At 40.9% G+C, this 24,997-nt stretch overlaps 12 protein-coding genes across 12 annotated transcripts; 6 read left to right on the top strand and 6 right to left on the bottom strand.

The window, feature by feature from the left end:
• Positions 1–74: 74 nt before the first annotated feature.
• PAS_chr3_1188 (uncharacterized protein) lies at positions 75–1,229 on the top strand (the record flags this gene model as incomplete). The annotated part of the gene is made up of 1 exon (XM_002492582.1): positions 75–1,229. The coding sequence occupies one exon, from the start codon at positions 75–77 to the stop codon at positions 1,227–1,229; it is 1,155 nt and encodes a 384-aa protein (XP_002492627.1).
• Positions 1,230–1,460: 231 nt separating this feature from the next.
• On the top strand, positions 1,461–2,930 carry PAS_chr3_0399 (Minor sphingoid long-chain base kinase; the record flags this gene model as incomplete). Its single annotated transcript, XM_002492581.1, has 1 exon — positions 1,461–2,930. The coding sequence occupies one exon, from the start codon at positions 1,461–1,463 to the stop codon at positions 2,928–2,930; it is 1,470 nt and encodes a 489-aa protein (XP_002492626.1).
• A 74-nt stretch (positions 2,931–3,004) lies between these two features.
• On the top strand, positions 3,005–5,116 carry PAS_chr3_0398 (Translation termination factor eRF3; the record flags this gene model as incomplete). The annotated part of the gene is made up of 1 exon (XM_002492580.1): positions 3,005–5,116. One exon carries the CDS (start codon positions 3,005–3,007, stop codon positions 5,114–5,116), a length of 2,112 nt encoding a protein of 703 aa, XP_002492625.1.
• Positions 5,117–5,208: 92 nt separating this feature from the next.
• Positions 5,209–6,474, top strand: PAS_chr3_1187 (uncharacterized protein; the record flags this gene model as incomplete). The annotated part of the gene is made up of 1 exon (XM_002492579.1): positions 5,209–6,474. One exon carries the CDS (start codon positions 5,209–5,211, stop codon positions 6,472–6,474), a length of 1,266 nt encoding a protein of 421 aa, XP_002492624.1.
• Positions 6,475–6,745: 271 nt separating this feature from the next.
• Positions 6,746–7,717, top strand: PAS_chr3_0397 (Component of the septin ring of the mother-bud neck that is required for cytokinesis; the record flags this gene model as incomplete). Its single annotated transcript, XM_002492578.1, has 1 exon — positions 6,746–7,717. The coding sequence occupies one exon, from the start codon at positions 6,746–6,748 to the stop codon at positions 7,715–7,717; it is 972 nt and encodes a 323-aa protein (XP_002492623.1).
• A 43-nt stretch (positions 7,718–7,760) lies between these two features.
• On the bottom strand, positions 7,761–9,668 carry PAS_chr3_0396 (Hypothetical protein; the record flags this gene model as incomplete). Its single annotated transcript, XM_002492577.1, has 1 exon — positions 7,761–9,668. The coding sequence occupies one exon, from the start codon at positions 9,666–9,668 to the stop codon at positions 7,761–7,763; it is 1,908 nt and encodes a 635-aa protein (XP_002492622.1).
• Positions 9,669–10,055: 387 nt separating this feature from the next.
• PAS_chr3_0395 (Hypothetical protein) lies at positions 10,056–12,989 on the top strand (the record flags this gene model as incomplete). The annotated part of the gene is made up of 1 exon (XM_002492576.1): positions 10,056–12,989. The coding sequence occupies one exon, from the start codon at positions 10,056–10,058 to the stop codon at positions 12,987–12,989; it is 2,934 nt and encodes a 977-aa protein (XP_002492621.1).
• Positions 12,990–13,059: 70 nt separating this feature from the next.
• Positions 13,060–14,808, bottom strand: PAS_chr3_0394 (Putative GPI-anchored aspartic protease; the record flags this gene model as incomplete). Its single annotated transcript, XM_002492575.1, has 1 exon — positions 13,060–14,808. The coding sequence occupies one exon, from the start codon at positions 14,806–14,808 to the stop codon at positions 13,060–13,062; it is 1,749 nt and encodes a 582-aa protein (XP_002492620.1).
• Positions 14,809–15,027: 219 nt separating this feature from the next.
• Positions 15,028–16,839, bottom strand: PAS_chr3_0393 (Transcription factor; the record flags this gene model as incomplete). The annotated part of the gene is made up of 1 exon (XM_002492574.1): positions 15,028–16,839. One exon carries the CDS (start codon positions 16,837–16,839, stop codon positions 15,028–15,030), a length of 1,812 nt encoding a protein of 603 aa, XP_002492619.1.
• Positions 16,840–17,199: 360 nt separating this feature from the next.
• On the bottom strand, positions 17,200–18,237 carry PAS_chr3_0392 (Putative nucleotide sugar transporter; the record flags this gene model as incomplete). Its single annotated transcript, XM_002492573.1, has 1 exon — positions 17,200–18,237. One exon carries the CDS (start codon positions 18,235–18,237, stop codon positions 17,200–17,202), a length of 1,038 nt encoding a protein of 345 aa, XP_002492618.1.
• A 258-nt stretch (positions 18,238–18,495) lies between these two features.
• On the bottom strand, positions 18,496–20,436 carry PAS_chr3_0391 (Catalytic epsilon subunit of the translation initiation factor eIF2B; the record flags this gene model as incomplete). Its single annotated transcript, XM_002492572.1, has 1 exon — positions 18,496–20,436. One exon carries the CDS (start codon positions 20,434–20,436, stop codon positions 18,496–18,498), a length of 1,941 nt encoding a protein of 646 aa, XP_002492617.1.
• A 277-nt stretch (positions 20,437–20,713) lies between these two features.
• On the bottom strand, positions 20,714–24,871 carry PAS_chr3_1186 (uncharacterized protein; the record flags this gene model as incomplete). The annotated part of the gene is made up of 1 exon (XM_002492571.1): positions 20,714–24,871. One exon carries the CDS (start codon positions 24,869–24,871, stop codon positions 20,714–20,716), a length of 4,158 nt encoding a protein of 1,385 aa, XP_002492616.1.
• Between the last annotated feature and the right edge of the window lie 126 nt (positions 24,872–24,997).

The raw sequence follows: 24,997 nt of genomic DNA, 5'->3' as shown, positions 1-24,997 counted from the left end.
AAAACCGACATTCTCGCGCTCCAGCCAACCACATCAAACAAAATTGTAACTCGCCCAAATCTCCAAGAAAGCCAATGTTCAGACAAGCTAGATTTGTATCGACATTTCCCCTCAAGAGTGATATCAATATCACTAAAAGTGGAAAAACCCTTTTGTCGGTTGGTCAGGGTGGACGTTCCTCAAGAACTGGTTTCACCGCAACTGTTTTCGGGGGTACAGGTTTCTTGGGAAGAGTAGTTGTATCCAAGCTGGCAAAGCATGGTACCAATGTCGTTGTTCCCTTCAGAAATGACCGTGCTAGGCGTCAGCTTAAGGTCAATGGAGATCTAGGTGTTGTCAACTTTGTTGAATTTGACATCAGAAATCTCAAGAGCATTGAGGATTCAGTTAAGTACTCGGACATTGTTATCAACCTAATTGGTACCGAGCACTTCTCTAAGAATTTTTCCATTGAAGACGTCAACATTGGAGCTGCTGAGCGTATTGCAAAAGCTGCCAAGGAAGCCGGAGTTTCTCGTTTAATCCATGTTTCTTCTTATAACGCAAACCCATCGTCGAGCTCTGATTTCTACGCTACTAAAGGTATTGGAGAACAGGTTGTGCGAGACAATTTTGGTCCAGATGCAACTATCGTTAGACCGGCTCCCATGTATTTTAGAAACTCCCCTTTCCTGAATGAGCTACTTCAAATCAAGGCACTTGGTGGAAATGTTATTTTCAAGAAGGAAGTATACCCAGTTCATGCTTTACAAGTAGGAGAAGCTATAGAGAGGATTGCTTTTGATGATGCCACTGCTGGGCAGACGTATGAACTTTTTGGAAAAGAAAGGTACTCGAAGAAAGAACTCAGAGAAATGATCAAGCATATCATTCACATTGGACAAAGGGGGTACTACCCATACTCTGCAGGTTTTTACTTGCCAGCTCCTGAGCCATTCTTGTATGCATTTGCTTTAATCAGACAATATATCTCTTCTCAACCCCGTTTTAATGTTGATCAATTAAAGAGATCTCATATCAACCAAGAGATTGACCAGTCAGCCAAAACTTTCACTGATCTTGGAATGGTGCCTGACGAATTGAGCGAGTATCTCTACAGATATGTCAAACCACATATCTCCTACACCTCTCAAACGCAGAATCGAACCGTCTACTCGAAGGAAGACATTGAGAAGCTGCGGGATTATGTCAACACTCCCAACGATTCTTTCAATCTGTTTAACGTTTAGAATGATATTTATTTATTAGTTTAGTGAAGTATTTATGTTGCTTGAGGAGTTAAAATAGCAAAATAGAAGCTTTTATTGATCCTTTTTCAACGGGAACTTTAATCAACTTTGGTAGGCTCCAAACTACCTTATCGATTATATAGATAGGTGGGCAGATACGGAATTTCGCTCGCCCTATTTTTACTAGTACGCGGATTGATCTCTTTCGTTCTTCTATCTAAAGTACCAATCATGTCTGATAAACCATTACTTCAGACTCTCTCAAGAGCTATTATAACCCAGAGTGGAATACAGCTATCGGGTAATTGGCATGAATCAAATTACCACCCTCTTTTTTGTTGCAGTGGCTCCAGTTCAGACAGTTCAATACATCGTACGATTCCTTATCATGACATTCTATTCGCCGAAGAGCTTGATTCTTCAGCATCTGATGGCGACTTTGGTACCAGGGAAATTGAACTGACATATGTCGCAAGAAACAACAAAATAGATTTAAAAAAAGAGATAGTCATCGTTACTGATTACGAACCCAACCTTAGTCAAACCATCCTACAGAAAGCATATGGTCAGACTGACCGAACGCATCCACAGAGAATACTTGTCTTAATAAATCCGCATGGAGGTAAGGGAAAGGCGTTGCGATTATTTGAAGACAAAGCTGAACCAATTCTGAACGCAGCACAATGCGAATATGAAGTGTGTACAACGTTGAAGCACCAACATGCTACAGAGCTGATCAGAACGAGGAAGGACATTTTAGATTTTGACACTATTGTCTGCGCTTCTGGAGATGGAATACCGCATGAAGTTATAAACGGACTCTACCAAAGGGATGACCGTGCAGAATGTTTTGAGCACTTGACGGTCACTCAAATTCCCTGCGGATCAGGAAATGCCATGTCCTTGAGTTGTTTGGACACAAACGATCCCGCAGAAGCAGCTTTAAGCGTCCTGAAAGCACCAAGCGTTCGTATAGATTTGATGGCCATAACCCAGCCTTCTCAATCTGTGAGGCTTTCGTTTTTGAGTCTCACTTATGGGATGATTGCAGACGGAGATATTGGAACCGAATGGCTGAGGTTTTTGGGTCCATTTCGATTCGAAGTCGGTATAGTGACGAAGTTGTTACAAAATGCCAAGTATCCATGTGATCTGAGTGTGGATTTCTGTGCTAAAGATCATCAGTTGTTATCTCAACACTATTGTGACAACATTAAATCAGATTATTCCAAAACGCAGCACCTTCCAATTACAGATCAGAGTTTTGAACTCAAGAGCCCTTCACTCGAGAATCCTCCACCCACGGACTGGGAACGTTTAGACAGTCAAATTACCGACAACCTATCGATATTTTACGTTGGTAAAATGCCTATAGTTTCAGCTGACACAAATTTCTTTCCAGCAGCTATTCCAGATGACGGATGCATGGATTTAGTAATAACCGACAATCGCTCAAGTGTTTTAGATACTGCGAATCTGCTACTCCAAGTCGATAAAGGTACACATGTTCTTCAGAAGGATGTGATACATTCAAAGGTAAAGGCTTTCCGTCTTACGCCAAGGATACCCAAGGGATATATATCCGTAGATGGGGAGAGCTTTCCCTTTGAAACTACTCAGGTGGAAGTTCTTCCAACACTACTTAAAACAGTCATGAAAGAGGGAACATACGCAGAAACAGGGTTTCCAAGTTACTCGTGAAGTATATATGCTGCTAGTGAGAATAAAAAAAGGAATCCATGAAGATGGTATGCTGATAGTGATCATCCAGGGGCATGCAAAGCGTGCTGATATCCGTAGTTTTTCGTCAACTTTCTGTCAATTTTCCTTCTAGTTCCTCCGCGACTGTGAACAAAAATTTTACTCGTACCGTCTCTTTTCCCTTCTCTAAAGAAATGTCGAAGCAACAAGACAACAACGACCTGTCTCAGGGAGTGGGCAATATAGACTTAAACAGGAAGAATGAACAACGTTTCAATCCTAACAGTGCTTCCTCGTTTCAGCCTAGCTTCAACCCTCAAGCCCAGAACTTTGTTCCTGGTCAATATCAAGAATCCCAAAGTTATCAAAACTACCAAGGTTATCAAAGCTACCAACAGAATCAGGGATTTCAAGCTCAGCCTGGCTACCAGCAGCCCTATCAACAGGGGTATCAAGCGTACCAAGGTTATAACAACTTCTATCAACCACCAGCTGAACCTCAGACTAAGGCCATGTCTTTGGAGGACTACAACAAACAGAAGGAGCAATCCAAGAACTCTTTGAATGCAAAACCAAAGAGAACTTTGAAGCTAAGCTCCAGTTCTGGAATTAAGATAGGAGGTAAAAAGGAAGAACCAAAAACCGAGACCAAGCCTGAAACTAAAACTGAGGCAAAGACTGACCCAAAGCCTGCTCAGAAGGAAGAGCCAAAAGTTGAAGTACCTAAAGCGAAGAGTGAAAACAAAATAGAGTCTAACACTGAATCCAAGACCGACAGCAAAGCTGGATCGAAAACCGAAAGCAAGTCGGCATCAAAAGTAGAGAGTAAGGCAAGTCTCGCTGCCGATACGCTCCCCAAAGAAGATGACATAAATGAAGAGGTTATCAACGATTTGTTTGGTGGAAAAGATCATATTTCCATTCTTTTTATGGGTCACGTCGATGCAGGTAAATCTACCATGGGTGGTAATCTACTCTACTTGACCGGCTCTGTGGACAAGAGAACTATTGATAAGTATGAGAAAGAAGCTAAAGATGCTGGTAGACAAGGTTGGTACCTATCGTGGGTGATGGACACCAACAAAGAAGAAAGAAATGATGGTAAAACAATCGAAGTTGGAAGGGCATATTTCGAAACTGAAAAACGCCGATACACCATCTTAGATGCCCCTGGACACAAAATGTACGTTTCTGAAATGATTGGAGGTGCTTCTCAGGCTGATGTTGGAATTTTAGTTATTTCTGCGAGAAAGGGTGAATATGAAACTGGATTTGAGAAAGGTGGTCAGACCAGAGAGCATGCTTTACTAGCAATGAACCAAGGTGTCAGCAAGCTCGCAGTCGTTGTAAACAAGATGGATGACACTACTGTCAACTGGTCCAAAGAGCGCTATGACGAGTGCACTGCAAAACTTGCTGCATTCCTGAAAGCTATTGGTTACAAGAAGGAAGATGTTTTATTCATGCCCGTTTCTGGATACACTGGTGCAGGATTGAAGGAGCCAGTTAATCCAACTGAATGCCCATGGTACAAAGGACCAACTCTATTATCTTATTTAGACAGTATCGATATTCAAAACAGAAAAGTTAATGGTCCATTTATGTTGCCTATTGCTGGAAAGATGAAAGATTTAGGGACTGTTGTTGAAGGTAAAATTGAATCTGGTCACATCAAGAAAGGAAGTACTTTGATTATGATGCCTAACAGAGTCTCCGTTGAGGTGTTAACCATATATAATGAGACTGAAGAAGAAGCTGATCAGGCTATTTCTGGCGAGCAAGTTCGTTTGCGTATAAAAGGAGTGGAAGAAGAAGATGTGTCTAACGGTTATGTCTTGACTTCCCCTAACACTCCTATCAAAACAGTGACTCGTTTCGAAGCTCAGATTGCATTTGTTGAGCTCCCATCTATTGTTTCCACTGGATTCTCATGCGTCATGCACGTTCATACTGCAATTGAAGAGGTGACTATTGTGCAATTGAAACATAAGCTAGAAAAGGGCACCAATAGAAGATCCAAGAAACCTCCAGCTTTTGCTAAGAAGGGAATGAAAGTGATCGCTGTACTTGAAACCCCCGAGCCTGTATGTGTTGAGACTTACGAGGATTATCATCAGCTCGGACGTTTCACTCTTAGAGATCAGGGAGCTACAATTGCCATTGGTAAAATTACTAAATTGTTGTAATTTTTTTAGGATTCATATAATCAAAGACCCATTTCGCACCGTCTTATAATCAATAAAAAAAATCTTCATAATCTTGAACATCCTAGGCGATTATGATAACACCACAAGAGAATTTCAAAGGTAAGAAAGACTCTTTAAAACGACCGAGCGATACTGAAGTTAGTCCAGCTCCTGATAGCAGTCCCTCCAAAAGGTCAAAACCAGCATCCAAGGTGGACCCAATCAGTTCCACCACATGGCCACCAGTCGTTGATATTGTTGAGAATAACTGGAAGTTCACGTTTGATGAACTACGAGACCGAAGTCCCAGCAGAGTAAAGCAGGTTCCATATCATGTTGAGCTTGAGAGAAGGTGGAAGGGCGTGAACTTCATCAATCAATTGGCTCGTGCCCTCAACTTGTCCCGATCAGTTGCAATCACAGGATCAACCTTATTTCACCGATTTTACATGAGAAGAGATTTTAACATGCATCACCAATACCCTGTGGCTGCCGCTTGTCTATTTATTGCGACAAAAACTGAAGAAGCCCGCAGGCCTCTAAAAAACGTAGTCATAGAAGCTGTCAAGATCAGTTCCAAAGATCCTCAGAAGCAAGTGGATGAACAGACAAAGGATTTTTGGCAATGGAGGGATACGATAATACGAAATGAAGAAATAGTGTTACTATACTTGTGCTTTGATGTTTCTCCAGAGTCTCCATACCGAAAGTCCCAACAAGCAGTACGAGAAGCAGAGTTTCCCAAACAACTGAATGCTGGTATTCCACTGAAGGTTTCTCCAGAGCTCATATTCAGAGAATCATGTTCTTTCTACGAAGAGTGTTGCAAACTAGCCTTATTAGTTTTGTTTGGAGCCAATGTTGTAGCTGGTGTTGGACTAGTACATGCCTGTATTCAAGAGGATGCCAGGTTTTCACCCCAGTTTCTTCAGAAAAGCCTGAATACGTCAATCAATGATTGTTGGAGGTGTTACAAAGTATTCGTAGAAATGATGAGGATCCTCAAAGATCGAATTCCTCCCTCTGTCAAGGAAAGATATGGTCAGTATCCAAAAGATCGTTTTTTCAGAGTTGCTGGTGAGGACATACCACAGGAGAAAAATAAAACAATTCCTGTTGACAAAAGTGCTGGAGCCGTGGAATTAGATGCTATTTCAACTAAGACTGCACCACAAGAATTAAATGAAGAAGTTAAGAATAATGATGGTGATGACATTTCCAAAAATACCAATGGAACTACCAAGGAAAATCCCAAAGGCAATGACTTTGACGACTACCCGAATTCAACCAAAGAAACAGTGAAAGAATTTAGTGATTCTGAAACAAATGCTACAACGCCTGCACCCAATGGTACGTAGAAAATTGAAAATATACAACCGATAGGATTACTTTACCAACACAGCATAACCAGGTTTTGTCAGCTCCGCCAGCACGCACTCTCTATTCCCTTCCCCACCCCCCCCCCACTCACTTGGGCGATATCAAAATTCGATGTTGGATGTCGGAAGCACTCTCATCATACAACTCTGTCTGGTTGTGTTACTCCTCCTATAGACGCAACACAAACACCAATTAGGTCTCCGCCCGTTCATTCTTTTCCATAAGAGTACTAGTAAATTATAGTGTCCAATGAACACCTTCACTTCGATCTCCCCTGAGGAGATGCGACGTCGTAAAATGGTCAAGAGAGGTTTGGACCTCTCTATTATGGTCTGCGGTGTTAGAGGAACTGGGAAATCAAGTTTCATCAACACACTGTGCGGTCAGCAGGTTATAGAGCCTACTTCTGAAACTCCAGCGGATAATAATGTTTCGTTCAAAACATATAAAGCTGAAATTACTGAAATCAACTCCACTCCGATCAATCTGGAGATTGTCACAACACCAGGGTTTGGGGATAAGATTAACAACGAAGAAAGTTCATTAGAGGTTTTAAAATATTTGGAGGCACAATACGACACCATCTTAGATGAAGAATGCCGCGTTGAGCGAAATACAAAGGCAAAAGATAAAAGAATCCATGTGGTCTTTTATCTTATTAGACCCACAGGAAAACCACTTAGAGAGCTTGATTTAGAATTCATGAAAATGGTCGGGACCAGGGCAAATGTGATTCCTTTGTTGTCCAAAGCAGATTTACTAACCGAGGAGGAACTCCAACTTAACAAACAACTGGTGATGGACGATATCAAGGATCACAATATTCCCATCTACGATTTCACACTGAGCTATGACTCTGTTGCTGACTCAGACTATTACAATGAAGGGTTGGAAATTCAGAAGATGCTTCCGTTTGCTGTGATTGGTGGTAATAACGTGGAAATCATCAATGGTCAAAAATTTCATACTCGAGATTACCCTTGGGGAACTGTTAGGGTGGAGGATCCTGACCACTGTGACTTTCTACCATTGCGCAATATTTTGTTTGGCTCTTACTTACAAGATTTCAAGGATTCCACTCATTCGGTTCTTTACGAAAAATACAGAACAGAGAGACTGGCTGGAACTAAATCAAAGGATTTAACATTTAAATCCGATGCCCTATTTGACAGTGTTAAACGTGAAAGTGCATCTCAGCACTTAGATATTTCAGTAACCTAGATTTTAATCTTTATTATTAGCTATACTCTAAGAAGCATTCAGATTACTCGATATTTTCGTACCAAAAGTTGGAAATGACCTCGGGAATTTCTCTACCATTAAATACTTTGAACTGTTGGATCCATAAAACAATCCAATCTCGGCTCTTGTGAATACTCTTTGAAACTTCTTCTGTTGTTTCTTCTTGGGGGTACCGCATTAATCTTCGCAGAATTGGCCTCAGATGGTGCTGTTGAAGTGACTGAAACTCAGCATATGAAAAATAACCGTCCATCATGAGACACTTGAACGAATCTTGGTGAAGAAATACGTGAGGTGCCAAGAAAACATTCTCCTGGGTAACGTCCCACATTTGAGACTTTTCATCCGAACTAAATGAGTCCTTAATGTTATAAATGTGATCTAATAACTTTTGGGCTTCGTTCTCTATTGAAAAAAATTGGCCATGACAGTAATACTCTACAAGCCTTTCAGTAATAGATTCTTTGTGATAGCAGGTCTGTGGCTGGTAGCAATCAAGTGTCAACGGTGAAATATCATTCTCCAATTTATAGTAGTCCCTAACGAACTTGAAAAACCAAAAACATTTTACGTGGACACCTCCACTCAGTAACATGGCCCACAAGATTTGATCATAGATACGAACCAATTCAGGATCATGATTCTGTTTCATTGTGGCCGCCCAAATCAAGTTAGTAACCATGCAGTCTAGGTTTTCTTCATTCAATTTAATCAAGTTATCTGGTACCTCAACAGGCTGGTGATTTTCAAACATGCTTGGGCTGGAGCGTATCCAACGTAGGTTATACACGGCCAATCTTTGGTGAATTAATCCCAGCATTTTGAATAAGTGTCCTGCCAGTTGCTTGTTGGTTATCAGGTTCACAGAAGAATCATCTAAACATTTGTTAAGAACCTTTTGAAGGTGCTCAATCTCTTCTCTACTAGTTTTATGGTTCCTCTGGAGTGCATATTGTGCAGCATAGATGGCACACACCATGAATACCTCGTTGAACCCAAATTGCTCAATGAATTCGTTTCTAGTCTTATTAATCATATCAAAATGCATACTTAGCATCTCAAAGAGCAAGAGAACTTCTCTCATGATGCTGGAGGACCTTTCAAGGTCGTCGTTCAAGAAGGAGATAATTGATTGAGTGAACCTGTGCAGCACAGCAAGCCTGCAGATCTTCACTAGCTTCTCTTTATGCTGGCTTCTAGATAATGCTTTTAAGGATTTACAGAAGGGCTTTGCTGGGGCAGTCAAGTTAATCTCAAAATAGATATCTTCTTCCTCTTTGATCAAACTTTGAAGTGTTGGTTTATGTTCTTCGAGTAAGCTAAAAAAGGACCATGGGGGAAACTTGGATGCTACTTTGAAGACTCGGCCTAGGAGGCAATCATCTATGATTTTTTGACGTTCCAAAAAGTTGGATATTGAAAAAAGAATCAACTGATTACTGATATACTCAATTTCTTCTAACTGGGTAATACGAGACTGGTAGTACTCTTTCTGGTGCAACTGTTCCATTTTTCGAATTTTCTGGATCAACTGTAATTCATCTTCATTAGGCTCTACTTTAACATTATTTGTCCTCTGCACCTCTATCACCAGTTGTAGTATTTTTGTATCTAGAGATATCAAATAGGCCTCGTTCAAACATAGTCTAGCTTTTTCAACATAGCCCAACTTCTTCAATTGTTGGGCTAAAAGTAACCATTTATCTTGTTTACTCATACCCGAGGAGAATTCACAGGCCAAGATAAGTTGCTGAACTCCTACTCCGTATTTCTTTAGCTGAATCAGGGCTAGCCCAATCTGAACTCTTTGCTCCAGTGGGATCGGCTCAAACAACATCTCTGGGGTTACTAGCCAAACCACCTCAAAAAAACACCTATCATTGTAGAGCTCATCCAGACGTCTACAAAGGACATCAAATTGTGTCTTCATATCTGTGCACTATGATTGAGTGAGTGCCAACCGTTTTCCTAGTGTGTGACAGTTGCACAAAAAGCTAAATATGTGGAGAAATGGGAAGTGCTGACAGAAATTCAATAAGAACACAAATAAGTGTAATCGTCACACGCAATTTTAGGTTGAGGATAAATACGTTAAGACGCTGTTAAAAACTCTTGTCTACTCAATCCCATTGACTGTCGTTACATATGGCAATGCTTGAATGCGGACATCCTTGAATACATTTCAATGTTGTAATGCAAAATCAGATTGACACCCAACATCTGCCTCTCAGTCGCGGTGTCTAGATATATCCAACTTATCACTACTATTGAAGTCAAGTTTTCAGTTGTTTCTATAGCTCCCATCACCTGCTACTCAATGCCTCAAACACCATGGCTCAAAAAGACGAAGGATCCATTTGAAAGCCCAAATATGAGCAAATCTTTTGACAATTCTGTCTTGAAAGAGACCCAAGTTACACCTGTTCCTGCAGCCAGGAGTAAGACGGCTCATGGGATATTCGAACAACTTAGAAAAAATCACGCTGTTGTTCAAGAATTTGAAGTTTTAGATGGTATAGTAGTTGATGGAGTTGATATGGAAGATCAATCTACCAGTTCTCTGAAACTGAACGATCGGTCGCTGAAGCAAAACGACACATTCGATTCTACACTGTCTCATGACACCCCAAGGCATCGTATTCCGTTTGATGCAACACAAAAGGATATTTTACCTTCTTCAGACACACTTGCAGTTTCTGAGAAGGATATAGTTCCAATCTTGGATACGCAATCAAGCACTCAAAAAGATTCACATTCCAATTGGGAGTCTCAAGAGAAATTGGGACCAATGTTAAAGGACACGCAAGTAATTGATACATCTAATATGCCAACGTCTACTCAAGCGGATGATGGGCATAAGTATATGACAAAGGAATATCTACTGGGAGGAGCTTCTCAATTGGCCCCAACTCAGGTTATCGAGAAGAGCACTCAAAACATTCATGGCACGCCTAATCAAAAATTTATACAGGTCCCTGGTACTGCTGAACGTGAAATAGCATCCACAAATGCCTCTCGATTTTCCAGGCGTCATGAACTCACTGATCCCGAGAACTCACAAATAATCGAGTCATCCTTCAGTAATATCAAGTCTCAAAATGGTGACGAAGAGGAGAATGATGAGGCATCTGCTTTTCCAAACAATTTGTTATTTGATACCTTGGAAAGACTTACTCCAAAAAGAAATAAAAGTGGTTCCGGGAGTACTTCCTTTTCTCCTGGAAAACAGAATGTGTCCACGCCGAAAGAGAAAGAGTTCCTTTCTTCAGAAGTCACCGAAGAATTAACAGACATTGAAGATGAACGAGCGCTTAATTTTAAACATGCCCGACACCTCAAGGCCCAGCAGACACCATCAAGCTTTGATAAGATGGAAGAGCAGAACAAGCACATTGGTTCCAATTACCTTTCTCCCCGTAAACCCAATTATTCTCAAAATGCAGATTTCATGTTCTCTCAACAATCTTTCAAAGGGTCTCCTACTCGTAGAAACTTGTTTGATGCGAATGAAGTCGAAGAAGAGATTCACAGTGACTATGAAAAACACCAGACCCTAGATACTAATTCTCGTACTTCTTCGCTTTCGGATCTAATAGAGAATCATGATGTTATTTTCGACAGTTTTCAAAGTCCGCAATCGAAAGACCTAAGAGTTTCAAATAAATTTGATATAGAATTGGGTCAGAAAGAAGTTATTCACCGAAAGGAGAAACACGAGGACTATATCTTATCCCAGACTGACATCGCAAACAAAGCTGCAGTTTGGGTGAGAATTGGGTCTAAAATTATTCCTGGGAATATAGTTGATTTTGCTGGCACATCAGTTGATGTTTCAGATGGTGTGGATGTCTTCCGGATTAGGGAAATGAACGTACTTGGCATCTTGGATATCAAAATCGGAGACGTCATTAAGTGGAAAAGTCTGAAGCGTAGAACATGCATTGTCACGGGATTAGCGTTTAAGGGAAGCATTGCATCGGATAACACTGATATTCAATGTGCTCGTGGATTCAATACAGTATATCTTAAGGAACATAAGAAGGGAGTGGATCTTGAAAAGGATGAAGAAAAGAAAGTTAACTTGAATGAAATTTACTTGTCAGGTACTCTTTTTCGTTGCCCTACTAGGTCGAAACTATTTAATGACACAGACTTCTTCAAAGATTATTTATGCCAGGTAAAGGAATCACTCGGCCTAACTTCGAAATATTTAAATAATGACCATGGTGTGTTTTCCGGTTGTTTATTTGCGATCACAGGCACCACAGATAAAAAAGGTAAAGAGATTTTGGATTTGAAGGCTGAAATCGATTCAAATGGCGGAAAAATTTTGGAGAATGGGTTTAGACCCTTTCTTCTAGACTCGAGGACCCAATTTATTGACAGCGAACATAATTTACAATTGACACCAAAGGACAGTTTAGACTCTTTTTCTTTTGCTGCCATAATTTCAAACGGAGTTGTAAGAACACCAAAATATTTGGAAGCGTTGGCGTTGGGTTGGCCTGTATTAGGGCATGAATTTATTGGTGATTGCTTAAAGGATTCCAAAACTTTTTCTAGGTGGAAAGCATATCTTTTGCCTGCAGGAAAGACCAAACTGGTATCAGGGTTGAAGAGTATAGAGATTTCCCGCTTTATAAACAACTTTGAGGCTGGAAAAAGCTTAGTCTCCCAGTTGCGGGCAAATAATTACAAAATGAACGGCATGAGACTCTTAGTCATCCAGGATGGTGACCAGGTGAAAGCCGGTGTGGTTGAATTTCTAGCTTATTGTTTTGGTGTTAAATCGTTGGACAAACCTGCCAACTACGAGGAAGCTTTGAGCATCATAGAAAAATACCACCCCTCTAATGGAAGGGAAGATAAATGTGAATGTGCCTTGTATGACGACAAGACCATCAAGGAGATAACTGGAGCACTCAATTTGGCATACGATAAAATTGACAATCAAACCCCTAACGATCAAACAGAAGAGCTTGCTTCCGGGGCGACCACAAAGAAGAGGGGGATTGACTCGCAAGATTTGATTACCACCCGACGACGACGGACAGTTAAGAAAATCAATTATAATGAAGACAGTGACGATGAACCAGAAATAAAATCAAAAAGGTCAAAAAGCGTTTCGAAGCTTCAAGCAAGAAACTTGCCCGAATCTAAAAGGACTAGGATTCAGCTTCTTAATTGGGAATGGATGACCGAAGTGATTGTATCTGGAGAAGTATGGCCCCCCAGTGGGAACTATAATTGATTAACTTCATATATATATATATGTAATTTTGAATCATGACATTTTACTTATTACTTTCTATTCAATTAATTTACAGTAGTAGACAGCTCACAGTCAACAGACTGGCCAATGATGTAAAGAAACACAAAACTAAAGAAGATCCTGAGGACGATGAGTTCGATCCTTCAGCCTGTGAAGGTGATGCACTGAATGATTCAGCAACTGCAGTTCCGGAAAAGGGGTAAGGCTCTGAATAAATAGAACCATTGGAAATGAATGCTGTTGCTATGTTAGGATTGAGTTCGTCCACTTCGGAATTGGTGTATATTGTTAGAGTCAGCGTTGAATAATCAGTTAAATTATTCCCTAGAGCTCCTGGTATGCTATCTGTTTCGATGGTAGCTATGCCTGATGTTTGCTCGGTTTGAGTTCCTGAAGAAGTTATGGTTGAAGAATTTCTAGACGAGCTGTTAGTGACTGAACTTGATGATATTGCAGACTCTTCCCTTTTGTCAAAATTGGCTGTACTAGTCTCATCTAGTGTGGACGGTCTCTCCGATGTTCTTGAAGTTGAAACAGGTGGAGGAACATAAACTCCCATTGATTCCGAAACAGAAACGTTCGAAGCGGGAGGAATGCTATCTCTATTAAGATTGGCAACGGCGACCTTTTTTGAATCATGATTAACGGCAACCACTGCATTCCTTAAAAAGGGGGTTCCTAGCAGTGGATAACCAATGTAAACATCAGGAGCCATGGCAAGAATACAAACATCTTCTCCATTAGCAAAGCTCAGCCTTTTGTCTCCTTGGTATGCTGGATAAATCAACTCCTTGATAGGAGCATGAACGGTAAGGTTACCCATGTGAAAGTTTAAAGTTGCGTCCAGTTGACCAACAGAACAGTTCACGGCCCATTTATGAAGTGTATCAAGATACAGTGCATTAAGCTGCACTGCTATATGTATGATTGAAGAGAATGGAAGATGGATAAAGATGTTTCTTGAATCTAACATCATTGGAAGTGGGTATGTTCCCGTTAAGACCGTGTTGTTCCACTCATTGGGGAAAAAGACAGTTCTCTGTTTGTCATTCGAAGACATGCTTAATCCGCTGATCGGAACTGTAGGGAATGTATCTTCCCAATCGAATCCAAAAACTCCATTGGGATCTGACACCGGAATAAAATCGAATTCTACCAGAGGCTCGACATACTTGGTAGAGTTTATTGTCCCCAAATAGAGCTCTCCATATGAAGAATCGATTTCGTTTAATGCCAATGAAAACGAGTTGGATTCAATAAGACCACCGCTTTGGAGTCTTTGTAAGAAAGTTGGCACGTCCTGTGAGGTGTAACTCCCCAACGCCAAAGACCCCACAGCGGCGCTACTATTGTGGGCATTCAAAAATTTCAGATCTGTAGCAGTCATTCTTGCTCCATTATTCAATGTGACGTAAAAATTGTCTTCCATATAAACGCCATCAGCAAATAAGTTGTTTGTAAGATTTACTCTCTCGGCCGATGCCTCATCTGTATTGTTTACAGTTGTGTTTGCGTAGACATCAACGAAATCTGCAGTTGGACTATTGGAAGCATCGTAAACGTTTTGAGCAGAATTGAAACACAGGGAAGACGAAACATTTGAGCCATTACAGGAGTAGTAGCTACTATCCAGAGTCCAAGAGAGACCTTGGTTAATATCCAAACGCAACCAGAACTCTTCATCTGAACGTGGAACTCCAGCCATAGTATCATAAAACATACCAGCGTTGCTTCGCAGCTTAACAAAATTAGCCGACGAAAAGCATATCAGAGACAAAACCAACAACGCCTGGTACATGCTTTTCGGCCTGGTCTGGGATTAATCAAGGGAACAAGTCACTATAAATTTTTGATGACAAATATTGCAATTCGAGGGGTTATGCGAGCCTAAGAAAAGAATGAGGGAAATACGATCACTGAAAAATTCAGGTCATGCAAGGATCAAGAAAAAACTCCAGAGTAAACGTACATGAGATCTCTTCTAATCGTTCAATCGTTCAATTCATCATTTACACAACTAAAATGTAAGATCAGGTTGGCTAAGCCACGAAACATGCATGTTTGGATGAAATAATGGATCTTGGCCTAAGTGAGCAGGCTTGGCGCGCTCTGGCCTTGAATCAGGGAGCTGCCGATGTTGTTGTAATAGGGCAATATACGCATTTTCTCCATCCAATGCAGGAAAATCATCATCGCCTATTGGCATAGCTAGTGGTACAGAATTCTCAAAGTTTTGGGGAATCTGCTGAAAGTTAGTTTGAAAGTTTACCTGTTTCTGGGAGTCGCTCTGAGACACCTGTGAATCTGCCTGGGACTTCATGTAAATCTGTGCCTGCACCTGTGCTTGCACCTGTCCACCAAAAGGATCAACAACTGAGTGCAAACTTGACTCTCTTGCCGTCCAAGACCTCCCAAACATTTCCCCATTGGAATTTGGATGGGCGAATAACGACCGATCCACTGGGTGTCCAATGGGATTTATCGCTTCATCTAAAGACTGAGAGCTAGAATCGTTAGTTGAGCCTGCAAGCGATTCCCCACTCGTATGTCCGCTTAAAGAGTCACTAGCAGAGGAGTGATCACTTAAGTCGTGTATCGAAGAAGTTCGGCTTGCATTTTCTGAGTTTTCAGTCCATGTGTTCGTGGAGCCAGACTCACCAAGTAGATGTGTCACATCCTCCAACTTGGGGGCTGAAACTACTTCTCCATCCATAACTAGTTTGAGCATTGGATTTTCGTTGACACCGTTGTTAGCGACATTCAATAGAGATGACTGCTTTCCTGTTTTCTTTCGATTTCGTGTCATGATACGACTACTGTAACCTTCTGGAAGACCTCGACAGACACCCTTCTCGATATGCCTCTCAACCCAGATTTCATTGTTCTGAAAGCTCTGACCACATGATCCACACCACCCCATCATACCAGTTCGATCAGCGCATTTCACACCTTTAGGGTACTTGAAGTGCATAGCTTTCAAATGTACCTTGTAGGTATCACGTCTGGAAAAACCCTCACCTAAACTGCATTTGCCATGGCCTGATTCATAGAAAGGACAATGATAAGCCTTACGTTGTGAATGCTTCTTGGAATGCCGCGTTAAGTATCCACGAAACTTAAATTTAGAAGGACATTCGGAGCAATGGTAGTAGGTTTCTCCATTGGTAACTGAAGTCACTACACTAGAGACACGCTTTCTTCTGTTCCTTTTATGAATGTTAAGCTCCTTGGACGATTCGGCCAAAGAACTGTGATCCTGACTACCATCCTTCGAATTACTTGAGCTTGGAAGGTTTTGTTGATGTTGCTGATGCTGGTGTTCTTGCTCTTGTTCCTGTAGTTGTTGTTGTTCTTGTTTGTGTTGTTGTTGTTCTTCTTTAACTAAAAACGGGGTGCCAAACATTAGGTGAACATCAGAGTCCTGAGTACTATCGGCCATAAATGGCGATAACGACTCACTTAAACCATCCTCCATCAAACTGGGAGACTTCTCTGCACTTTCGTTATCCTCAACAAATTTCCATTCCATTTCTCCGTTTGAGTTTTTGAAGGGAACTAACTTGGTGTTGAAAGTCAAGGAACATGGATGAACGTTCTTGAAAACCTTTATTTGGGTGATACGTTGTTGACTTTCTGGAAATAAAGATTTTTTGTCATCCAACTCGTGTGATTCCTCACTGTCTGACGAGATTTTTCTGGTAGGTGGCAACACATGATTTAGCCCATCAGACAGTAAAGTGAGTAAGGGGAAAAAAGACGCTAGCACATTCCAGTAATATCGAAACCGCAGTTGCACAAGTTTGAAGAAACTTATGAAAATACTTGACATTTTGTACAGCCTCAATAAAAAAAAGGAAAAAGGGCAACGATCAATTATTGGGGGCAGAAGTTTTAGTACAACGCAAATGCTTGTTGTCGCGACTAATATGGAAGATAAGGTTTAGATTGGTACAGAATAGGCAACTATTTCCTAATTAACTTCTACTTGGTCATTTTCCAATTACCCATTTGGATTTCGACGGTGCACGCCGGAGAACCTATCCGATCTCCACTTTTCTGGGGAGGGAGCCGTCCATGCGATAGACCACTGAACTGTTATTAAGCTGATTTGCATTCAGTAGGCAAATACCACGGCCATTGGAGCTGGGACCTAACCATGCGGGTCGATGTTATTCTAATCAGTGCTGGTTCATTCGTTTACCTCTTCCAGTTCCACATCTGTAAGAGTGGGTACTGTTGAACTCTCAGTCAATCTGTAATAATTGTACCACAATATGTCAAGTAGCGTAATCAGTAGGCCGACTCCGTTGATCAGACTGAGTGAATCGCCAAAGACCAGGTGACCTAAGAGTATCGTGAGTAGTTCCTTAAAGATCCCTGCAATTGACAGAGTCAACAGAGAGGCATAACTTAGTAAGATAAACTCACTTAAAGTCATCAAAAATGCTAAGATGCCTGGAATCACTAGGAGACAAAGCGTGACTGGCACACCCTTGATATCCCAGACTTTTGAAGCAGCAAACGAACCAAACCCTTCCAGAAATCCTCCCGTAATGAACAAAGCAATGCTCATAGCAGGAGATAAGTAGAATATGGTTAATATCGGATTCTGGGTATGGGAATGTCTTTTGAGTAATAATTGAGTTAAGGCCCAACGCAATCCGGACATAACAGCAGAAATCAGGACTAAAGAACATCCAATGAAGATATGGGTAGGTCTGTTGTCACCATCTTTGGAATCATGGCCATAGACCATCATCACCACCCCACCTGTCATAATTGCCACAATAAGCACCAATCTGGTCGAAAGGGTTTCAAGCTTGAAAGCTACTCCCCAGAGGAGCACAAAAACTAAACTCGAAGACTTGACCATGGTGTACAATGAGAGGGTGATAAATCGAAACGAAGAGTTACCTGCGCCAATATCAGCTGCTGAGGCTAATGCACAAGGCAGGATAGTACGAACGTACATTTGCCAGGGCATGGAATATGACAGTTTGGAGTCATGAGCCAGACGAAATTGTGGTGTTAATAAGAGGCATGACCCACTGAGAATAAACAGGACCATCTGGTGCAAACTTGTTATGATGACTGGAAATTCAAATCCAAGGTCGGGCCCAAACATCCACTTGTTATATAGTGAGATTGACAATGAAAAGAGGTACCATGCTAAGATAGAAAAAACTATGGGGTTGCTGTTGGCAGGAAACAAATGTGTTAAGGCCATTATTGGTTCTGAAAATTTGTGAACAGGGATAATTGATGCAAGATCTAATGATGGGGAGGTTTTCTAGCGGGTTGAATCGAGTGAATATTGAAATGTTAGGTGTCTAGCTCCATCAGTAATCTTCGCCTTCTTTGTAGATGTGTTGTTAATTCAGAACAAACAACTGAGAAATGAGTTTAGGGATTTCACTTTTAGGCGTATATTGCGCGAGGAAGGCCCCCCCCTGGATATCGATCAAAATTTTATTTATTTAGCTATTTAATCACTTTCCTCTTCAGCCTCGCGTAACCACTGGACCCATTTGCCAGCAGGGGCTTTTACTTCTATTAGCTCTTCGCTTGCGTTTGATTCTGGAGCATCCCACCAAGCATAGATCTGATCTTCTTCTACAATATCCTCGTCGTAGAGGATATATAGAGCTCGCATCAAGATACTGGCTGCGTCAGATCTGTTCTCCAATTCAAGGCATTGTTGTTGCAAGACATTCAGAAGATCGATTTGCTCTTCAGTTTCAAACACTTGTCTGCGGAATAGCAGGCCCCATTTTCTAAAGATCTTGTTGGTTGCCTCCGTCAAAGATAGAGTCTGCGTAGCAACAAAATGTTCGATTCTTGCCAGTAAAGCCTTTGTAGTAGCCAGTCTTAGCTCATGATAGGAAACATTCATAGACATACGGAGAGTATTGAGCTCTAGTAATGCGGTATCTAGATCATGGTTGTTCTCCATTGATCTGGTCACTGTGGCCATGGCTTCTTTGTCAAAATCATCTTCATCTCTGAGACCATCGGCATCACTGTCAAATTCCGAGTAGTAACTAGTTGTAGATAACGTTCTACCCTTACGACGAGACCCGGTACCTGGTAACGAAGTAATTGAAGTGTCTGAGAGATCAAAAAGACCGTCGTCGTGGGCCGCAGATTCGGAGAATTTTAATTGTGGCATCTTAGATTCAGATGCTGCCACTTCAGCACCGGCAGGTACTTCTTCATTGAATCCAACAATTGCTCCAGGAAGAAGCTTGGCTCCAGCACGGATTATTGCCCCAGAAGCTACTACTGCCCCGGTGGCTTCTACGCCATTTTCTAAAACGACATCATCCCAAATATACGAGTTCTTCAGTTGGACACCTTCACCGATACGAACATTTTTTCCGACACAGGAACAGACAATATTCGTCTCGGCTCCAACAAATGAGCCTCCGCCAATGACTACGCACCGCTGTAGCCTAGATGTCTGTGCCAGTATTACATCATTTTCTTTGTAGATGTGTTCACCCACGTGAATGTAGGAAGTTCCATCAATTACGTTTGACTCTGGGGCCACAGGGTAAGTCCAGCGCTCCATAATATCCTGAGATATTGCATGATATGTGGACCAACTCTCAACCCTTGCGGCGTATTGGTTAGTGATGTGTGCGTAAACGGTTTTTTGTAAAATATCTGATGCCAATATTCCACGGACAAAGTCATTACGTAGTTCTTGATAATCAAAATTTTCCTGGAATATTAGTGGTACCTGAGGGGCACAAATGTCGACATGGCAATCGACTAGGTCATTTCTGATCTCAAACTTGTCAATGCCAGTTAGAAGCTCCGGGTCTATAGAAACTGCTTTCTTTGCACCCCCAATTTGTTCATAGTATAAGCATTTTCCAGTGGCTCTGTCTACCATGAAAGTAGCCGGTTCAGTGTTAGATCTGGATCTGTGATAGGGGGACGCTTCCATCAAAACCATTGTTAACATATGGTCTTTATCCTGGGATCTGCGTTGTCTATGAGTCTTGAGCACTGGCTCCAAAGACATATTTGTAACGACGTCACCGCTGATCAGTACAAAATCTCCCGTTATTAGTCCTCGGTTATCTAAGTCTCGCATTGCATCACCGACCGATCTGGACTCCAATGAGAGCACAGTTTGAACCTTGAAAGGTGAATTTCTTTGGCTCCACTTTGATTTTTCCAAATAATCTTGAATTTGTGAAGCATGCGATCTGCACATTACATATACTTCATCAACACCTGAATTTGCTAAAAACTCCAATGTGTACTCTATGAGAGGGACGTTAGCCAAAGGAAGCAAACATCTGGGGCTTTGCGAGGAGACTGGTTCAAATCTTGTTTGATAGGAATCCGTCAGTATAATGGCCTGCAAACGTTCATCCTGAACTATCTCCTTTTGTTTCTTGTTCTTTGGAGGCATTAATACTGTGAGAAGAGTAAAAATCTAACTGAACATTTTCAGCATGCAATTCTCCTAAAAAAAATCAATGATGGATGCTGGATGGCAAGAAGTTTTTATAGTATCACTCGAGGATTCAAGATATCTCATTGACAGTTAGAGCACCGCCTGACACTTGAAGTCAGAAAGTCTCAGAATAATACCACCATTCTCTGTCTGCTTAGATTCCAGTTTTGTTGAAGTTGTTACTACAATAGCTACTTTATTCTATACTTGGTTTATTTTGAGACGAGAACTTTCAGCTCCAGTTTCGGGAAAATTGAAGACTTAATTCCTTAGGGTCCATGTCAAAGCGGTGTAGAACTTTGTTCTGGTCGAATAACTTCTTTTCGTTGAACTGCCTAATAGGCTGCCGTAACTCCTTATCCACTTTTTGAGGCCTAAACTCTAATAATTTTTCTTCTAAAACGCCATATCGAGAAATGAGAAACTCTTTGAACTGTTCCAAAGTCAAGAAAGCCGTAACTAAAAAACTCAGTCCTCGCCATGATAATCCTTCACCGTCATGCTCATTCTCCTGGTTATCAATTTCTGCGGAAAGGGGTGCACCTTGTTTACTAAGCAACCCATCTATACCTCGTATTATCAGGTAAACTTCCTCTAATGTGATAAAACTAACATTTGCTAAATTCAAGACAACGAAGCAGACATAATCTCGATAGGCTTGGGAATCACTTTCTGTTAAAATTCTTACATCGTTGATAAAAGACCGTAAAAGATTAGAAAAGAATTTTCTTCGGGAACTTTTATTGTCGCCCAAGATTGTTAAAAACAAGGGCAGAAAAAATGTCTCTTTCCACATATCCTTAGAATGGGCTTTGCGGTATTCAGTTGCCATTCTGACACCCTCTACGTAGCTTGATTCTATCAGGCTTTCGTGTTTGTTGTGCAGCTCACGGTGTATCTGAAGAGCAAGACTCCTTATAGTCCTGTTGGAAGAAGACTCTAAGCAAACAATTGTAGAAATACAAACTTTTGGGTTTGCCATACCCAATCTGACAACAAAGTCGATAAATCTAACTGGCAGCAAAGAGTAGTATCCTTCATCAAAGATGCACATTTTCAGAATGTAAGGCATATACTTGTGAACCAATGAGACACCCAGACTCTCATTCACAAATGACGGTGATTTTCCATGAAACACTTCTACATCCAAGGATATCTGCTTTGAGTTTTTGTTAGAATGATCTGAATTGTTAATGCTAGTTTCTTCATGCTGGCTCAGGAACTCAAAAATCCCTTGTATAATCACTTCTTTAGTATCCACGTAGTCAGACTGTAATTCTTCATCCATGATTGTCACCAAGGGTTTAGAGAGGAAGAACTTGGGATGCGTTACACATAATTCCATTAGATTTCGAATCGCAATTCGACGTATTTTACGGCTCATCGGAGGCTTCGTAAAAAGTAACAGTGAACGCACAAATACACTAACTACTGGCTCGTTAGGTTGTATGGTGATATTATTCTTTTCAAATAAGTCACGATACGTCTCAAAGTAGCAGCATCTTCCAAATGATCCTGCAAGGTAAAGCAATCTGGTTAGCTTTGCATTCAAGTCTCCCTCATGGTTAGAATTAACAAATGGTCGTAAAAGACGCAAGCACGATATAGCAGCATTGACGTATCTAGTATCGTTTTGAAGTTTGCTAAGGTAGTAAACTGTCGGCATCGCCTCAAACAGCTCTTTGACATTGAACTTGGTGAGTTTCTCCAATAACAGGGTTAAGCACTCATAAGTAAAAGAAGAAGCCAGATTTTTCATTAATGGAAGGGAGTGTTTAAACAGTTTAAGCGTGTAATAACAAGTAACAGTATTCGAATGTTCATCCAAGTAAGGTTTCAAAAACACAAGCTGGTCTTGGTTCAAAATTTCCCCATTGATCAAGACTAAAGTTGAAGTTAAGCACATCATATGCTCCGCCTTCCCATTGCCTTCGTTTTCAACAATAGATTCCAAGGAGCTATCTGCAATTGCTTTGATGGATCTGAGTACCATTCTTGAAGAATTAGTATCATTATTTTTTTCATCGTTCAAAAAAGACCTTATAAACTCCACAAAGCTGTCCTTATTCTTATTACTCCTGGCCAGAAGCTGTGCCATTATTTCGACCCTCGCATGAACACCCAATCTATATGCTGCGGGATTGTCCTCATTATTCATTACGTCCAGAGAGTAGAACCATAGTTCTAAAAGTGTTTCCCCAGCAAGCATGACCATCGATTCCTCTTCATCCTCCAGTAGCTTTAAGGCACCTTCAGCAATTTGTACCTGAATAGATACATCTTGTGTGACTATATACATGGATTTGAGACACTTAAGAGCACCTTTCCTCACAGAGATACTCTCATCAAAAAGTTTGTCCAGAATCAGTAGATAGAAGTCAGTCAAATAGGGCTCTTTGTCAATATATTTAGAGGCTTCTTGAATAATCCAATTGTTTATGATAGGCGAACTGTCCCGAAGACCTTTAATAAAGATCTTTTTAACTGTGGAATAGTCTAAAACTTCTCTTGAAAGGAGAAGAGAAACCGTTTTCATAGCTTTAAGACGAGTTTTAGGCTTTTTGCTGTCCAAATTGTTAAGCATCATAACCAAAAATCGATCGTACAATTGTAGCAAACTTTGGGAGTTCAACACTTCATCATATAAGCTGTAAATATTAACGTCAACGTCAGGCGGAGCTTTCCCAGTAGAATTACTGAAATCAAGCTTTGATAGAGTATCTTCTGGGCTCGGAGAACTGACAATACAGTTGACCAGTATTGTGGTAGCAGCACTCCAGTCCAGTTGTAGCAAAAGGTTGGGTAGCATTGATAGGTCAAAACTTTTTTCTCTATTTTCAAAATTCAACTTCTCATTCAAAGACTTGGCAATCAGCCCGGCAATAAGAATTGAAATGTCGTTATCACTAGACTCACTTAAACCTTTCATAAACCTTTTGATTAGAAGAGAAGCTCCAGGAAAATGTGGGTCGGAAAGTACTTGTAGCACGTCTTGAATCAGATATTCAAGTTTACTCCTCAACTTTGGATGGTCCACTACACGTTCCATCAAAGTTGCAAATACTATTTGTAGAATATTCTGAATTTCATCGTGAACTTTAGTCACTTCAGACAAACTAAGCTGCCTAAAATCAAGAGTTTCAACTTGAATCATTCTAATAAGGGTGACAGTGAAAACATCTAGTATTACACTCTGCACCCTGTATACTTTGGAGTTTCTCTCATCTAGTTTGTGTATTGCATAGCAGAATTCTGTGAGAATAAACTCTCTCTGATCTGGGAAAAACCTGAAAATAGATAGTAGTAGGTCGGAGGCAGCAACTTTCAAAGGGCTAAATCGTGAGTAGTCCATTAGAAGATTTTTCCTCTTATGATCAGTATGATGAGTTATGATTGTGATGCAAACGTACTCGAGTCTGGTGAAAAGATAGTCATCAAGCCTATGATTGACGCAGTATATTGAAAGTGCCACTATTGATTGTTTGCATAACTCAAAAATCAGACTAAAGCTATCTGTAGTCACTGTAGATTCGCCGATGGATAGTGTACTTAGAGGTTCAATAATGTCTTCATACTTGGTACAAAAAAATGTCACTAAACTTTTGAGACAAGTATCCAAGTGCAAAAGTTTGTCGTTATCCAGGTTTAAAATAGTTAAATTGATTAGAAGACAATAAAAACCTTTGAATGTCAAGTCCCAGTCTTGTTCATTCTCTAATGATTCTGTTATTAGTTGTAGAGTTGCCTTTTGAACGTTTCTTAATACCTGAGTATCTAGTTTCAGTTCTGCACGATTTGTATCTAATTGATACAAGAGATCCATTATTCTCAGTAAATGATGGTGTTCCAGATGTTCCTCCAAAACGATCTCTTGTAAAGTAGAAATGATCTCCTGTGTATATTTTTCATTCTCCTGATCCGGTTGAAAAATCAAGGAACTAGAGCTTGCAGCAATTGTATCTTCCGTGGCTGTCTTTAGCTCAAGCAAGGGCTTTTTAGTGAAATAGAGCTCTTTTACGTCAATAGGTTCAACGTTCATTTTGAGTCTCTTCACCTTCAATTTGGGTTTCACTATTTTAGGGCTGGAACTCCGATTATACGTCTGCAAAACCTGCCTAATAAGCAAATTATCACGATGAGGCTGTCCAGAGTTGCAATTAAGCTCTCTTGATTTGACTATAGGTTTCCTAAAGCGCAATCCTTCCAATTGTGGATCCATATCTTGAATCCGATGGGCTGTCGTCTGGAGAACTGAGTCCTCACATTCGCATGAGAAGTGACTAACAGAAGGCCCCCCTATATCCACTTGATAGGGGCTCGCCAGCGATACCATATCCTGAAGAGCAACTAGTGGCACAGGATAGTTCACCAATACTGATGGCAAATCCATGGAGGCACACAGGAGTGGATTTGATATCAGCAGGTAACGGTGTCGAGCGACAGAGGTGCGCAGATCAGACTCACCTTCAAGAAAATGCCCTCTGGGCGGAAACCTTGTTCCCTCGAAGATTTCAAT

Source organism: Komagataella phaffii, chromosome 3, assembly GCF_000027005.1.
Source record: "Komagataella phaffii GS115 chromosome 3, complete sequence".
Classification (NCBI taxonomy): Eukaryota; Fungi; Ascomycota; class Pichiomycetes; order Pichiales; family Pichiaceae; genus Komagataella; species Komagataella phaffii.
The sequence above is the reverse complement of the archived record's forward strand: the minus strand, read 5'-3'. Positions and strand labels throughout refer to the sequence as shown.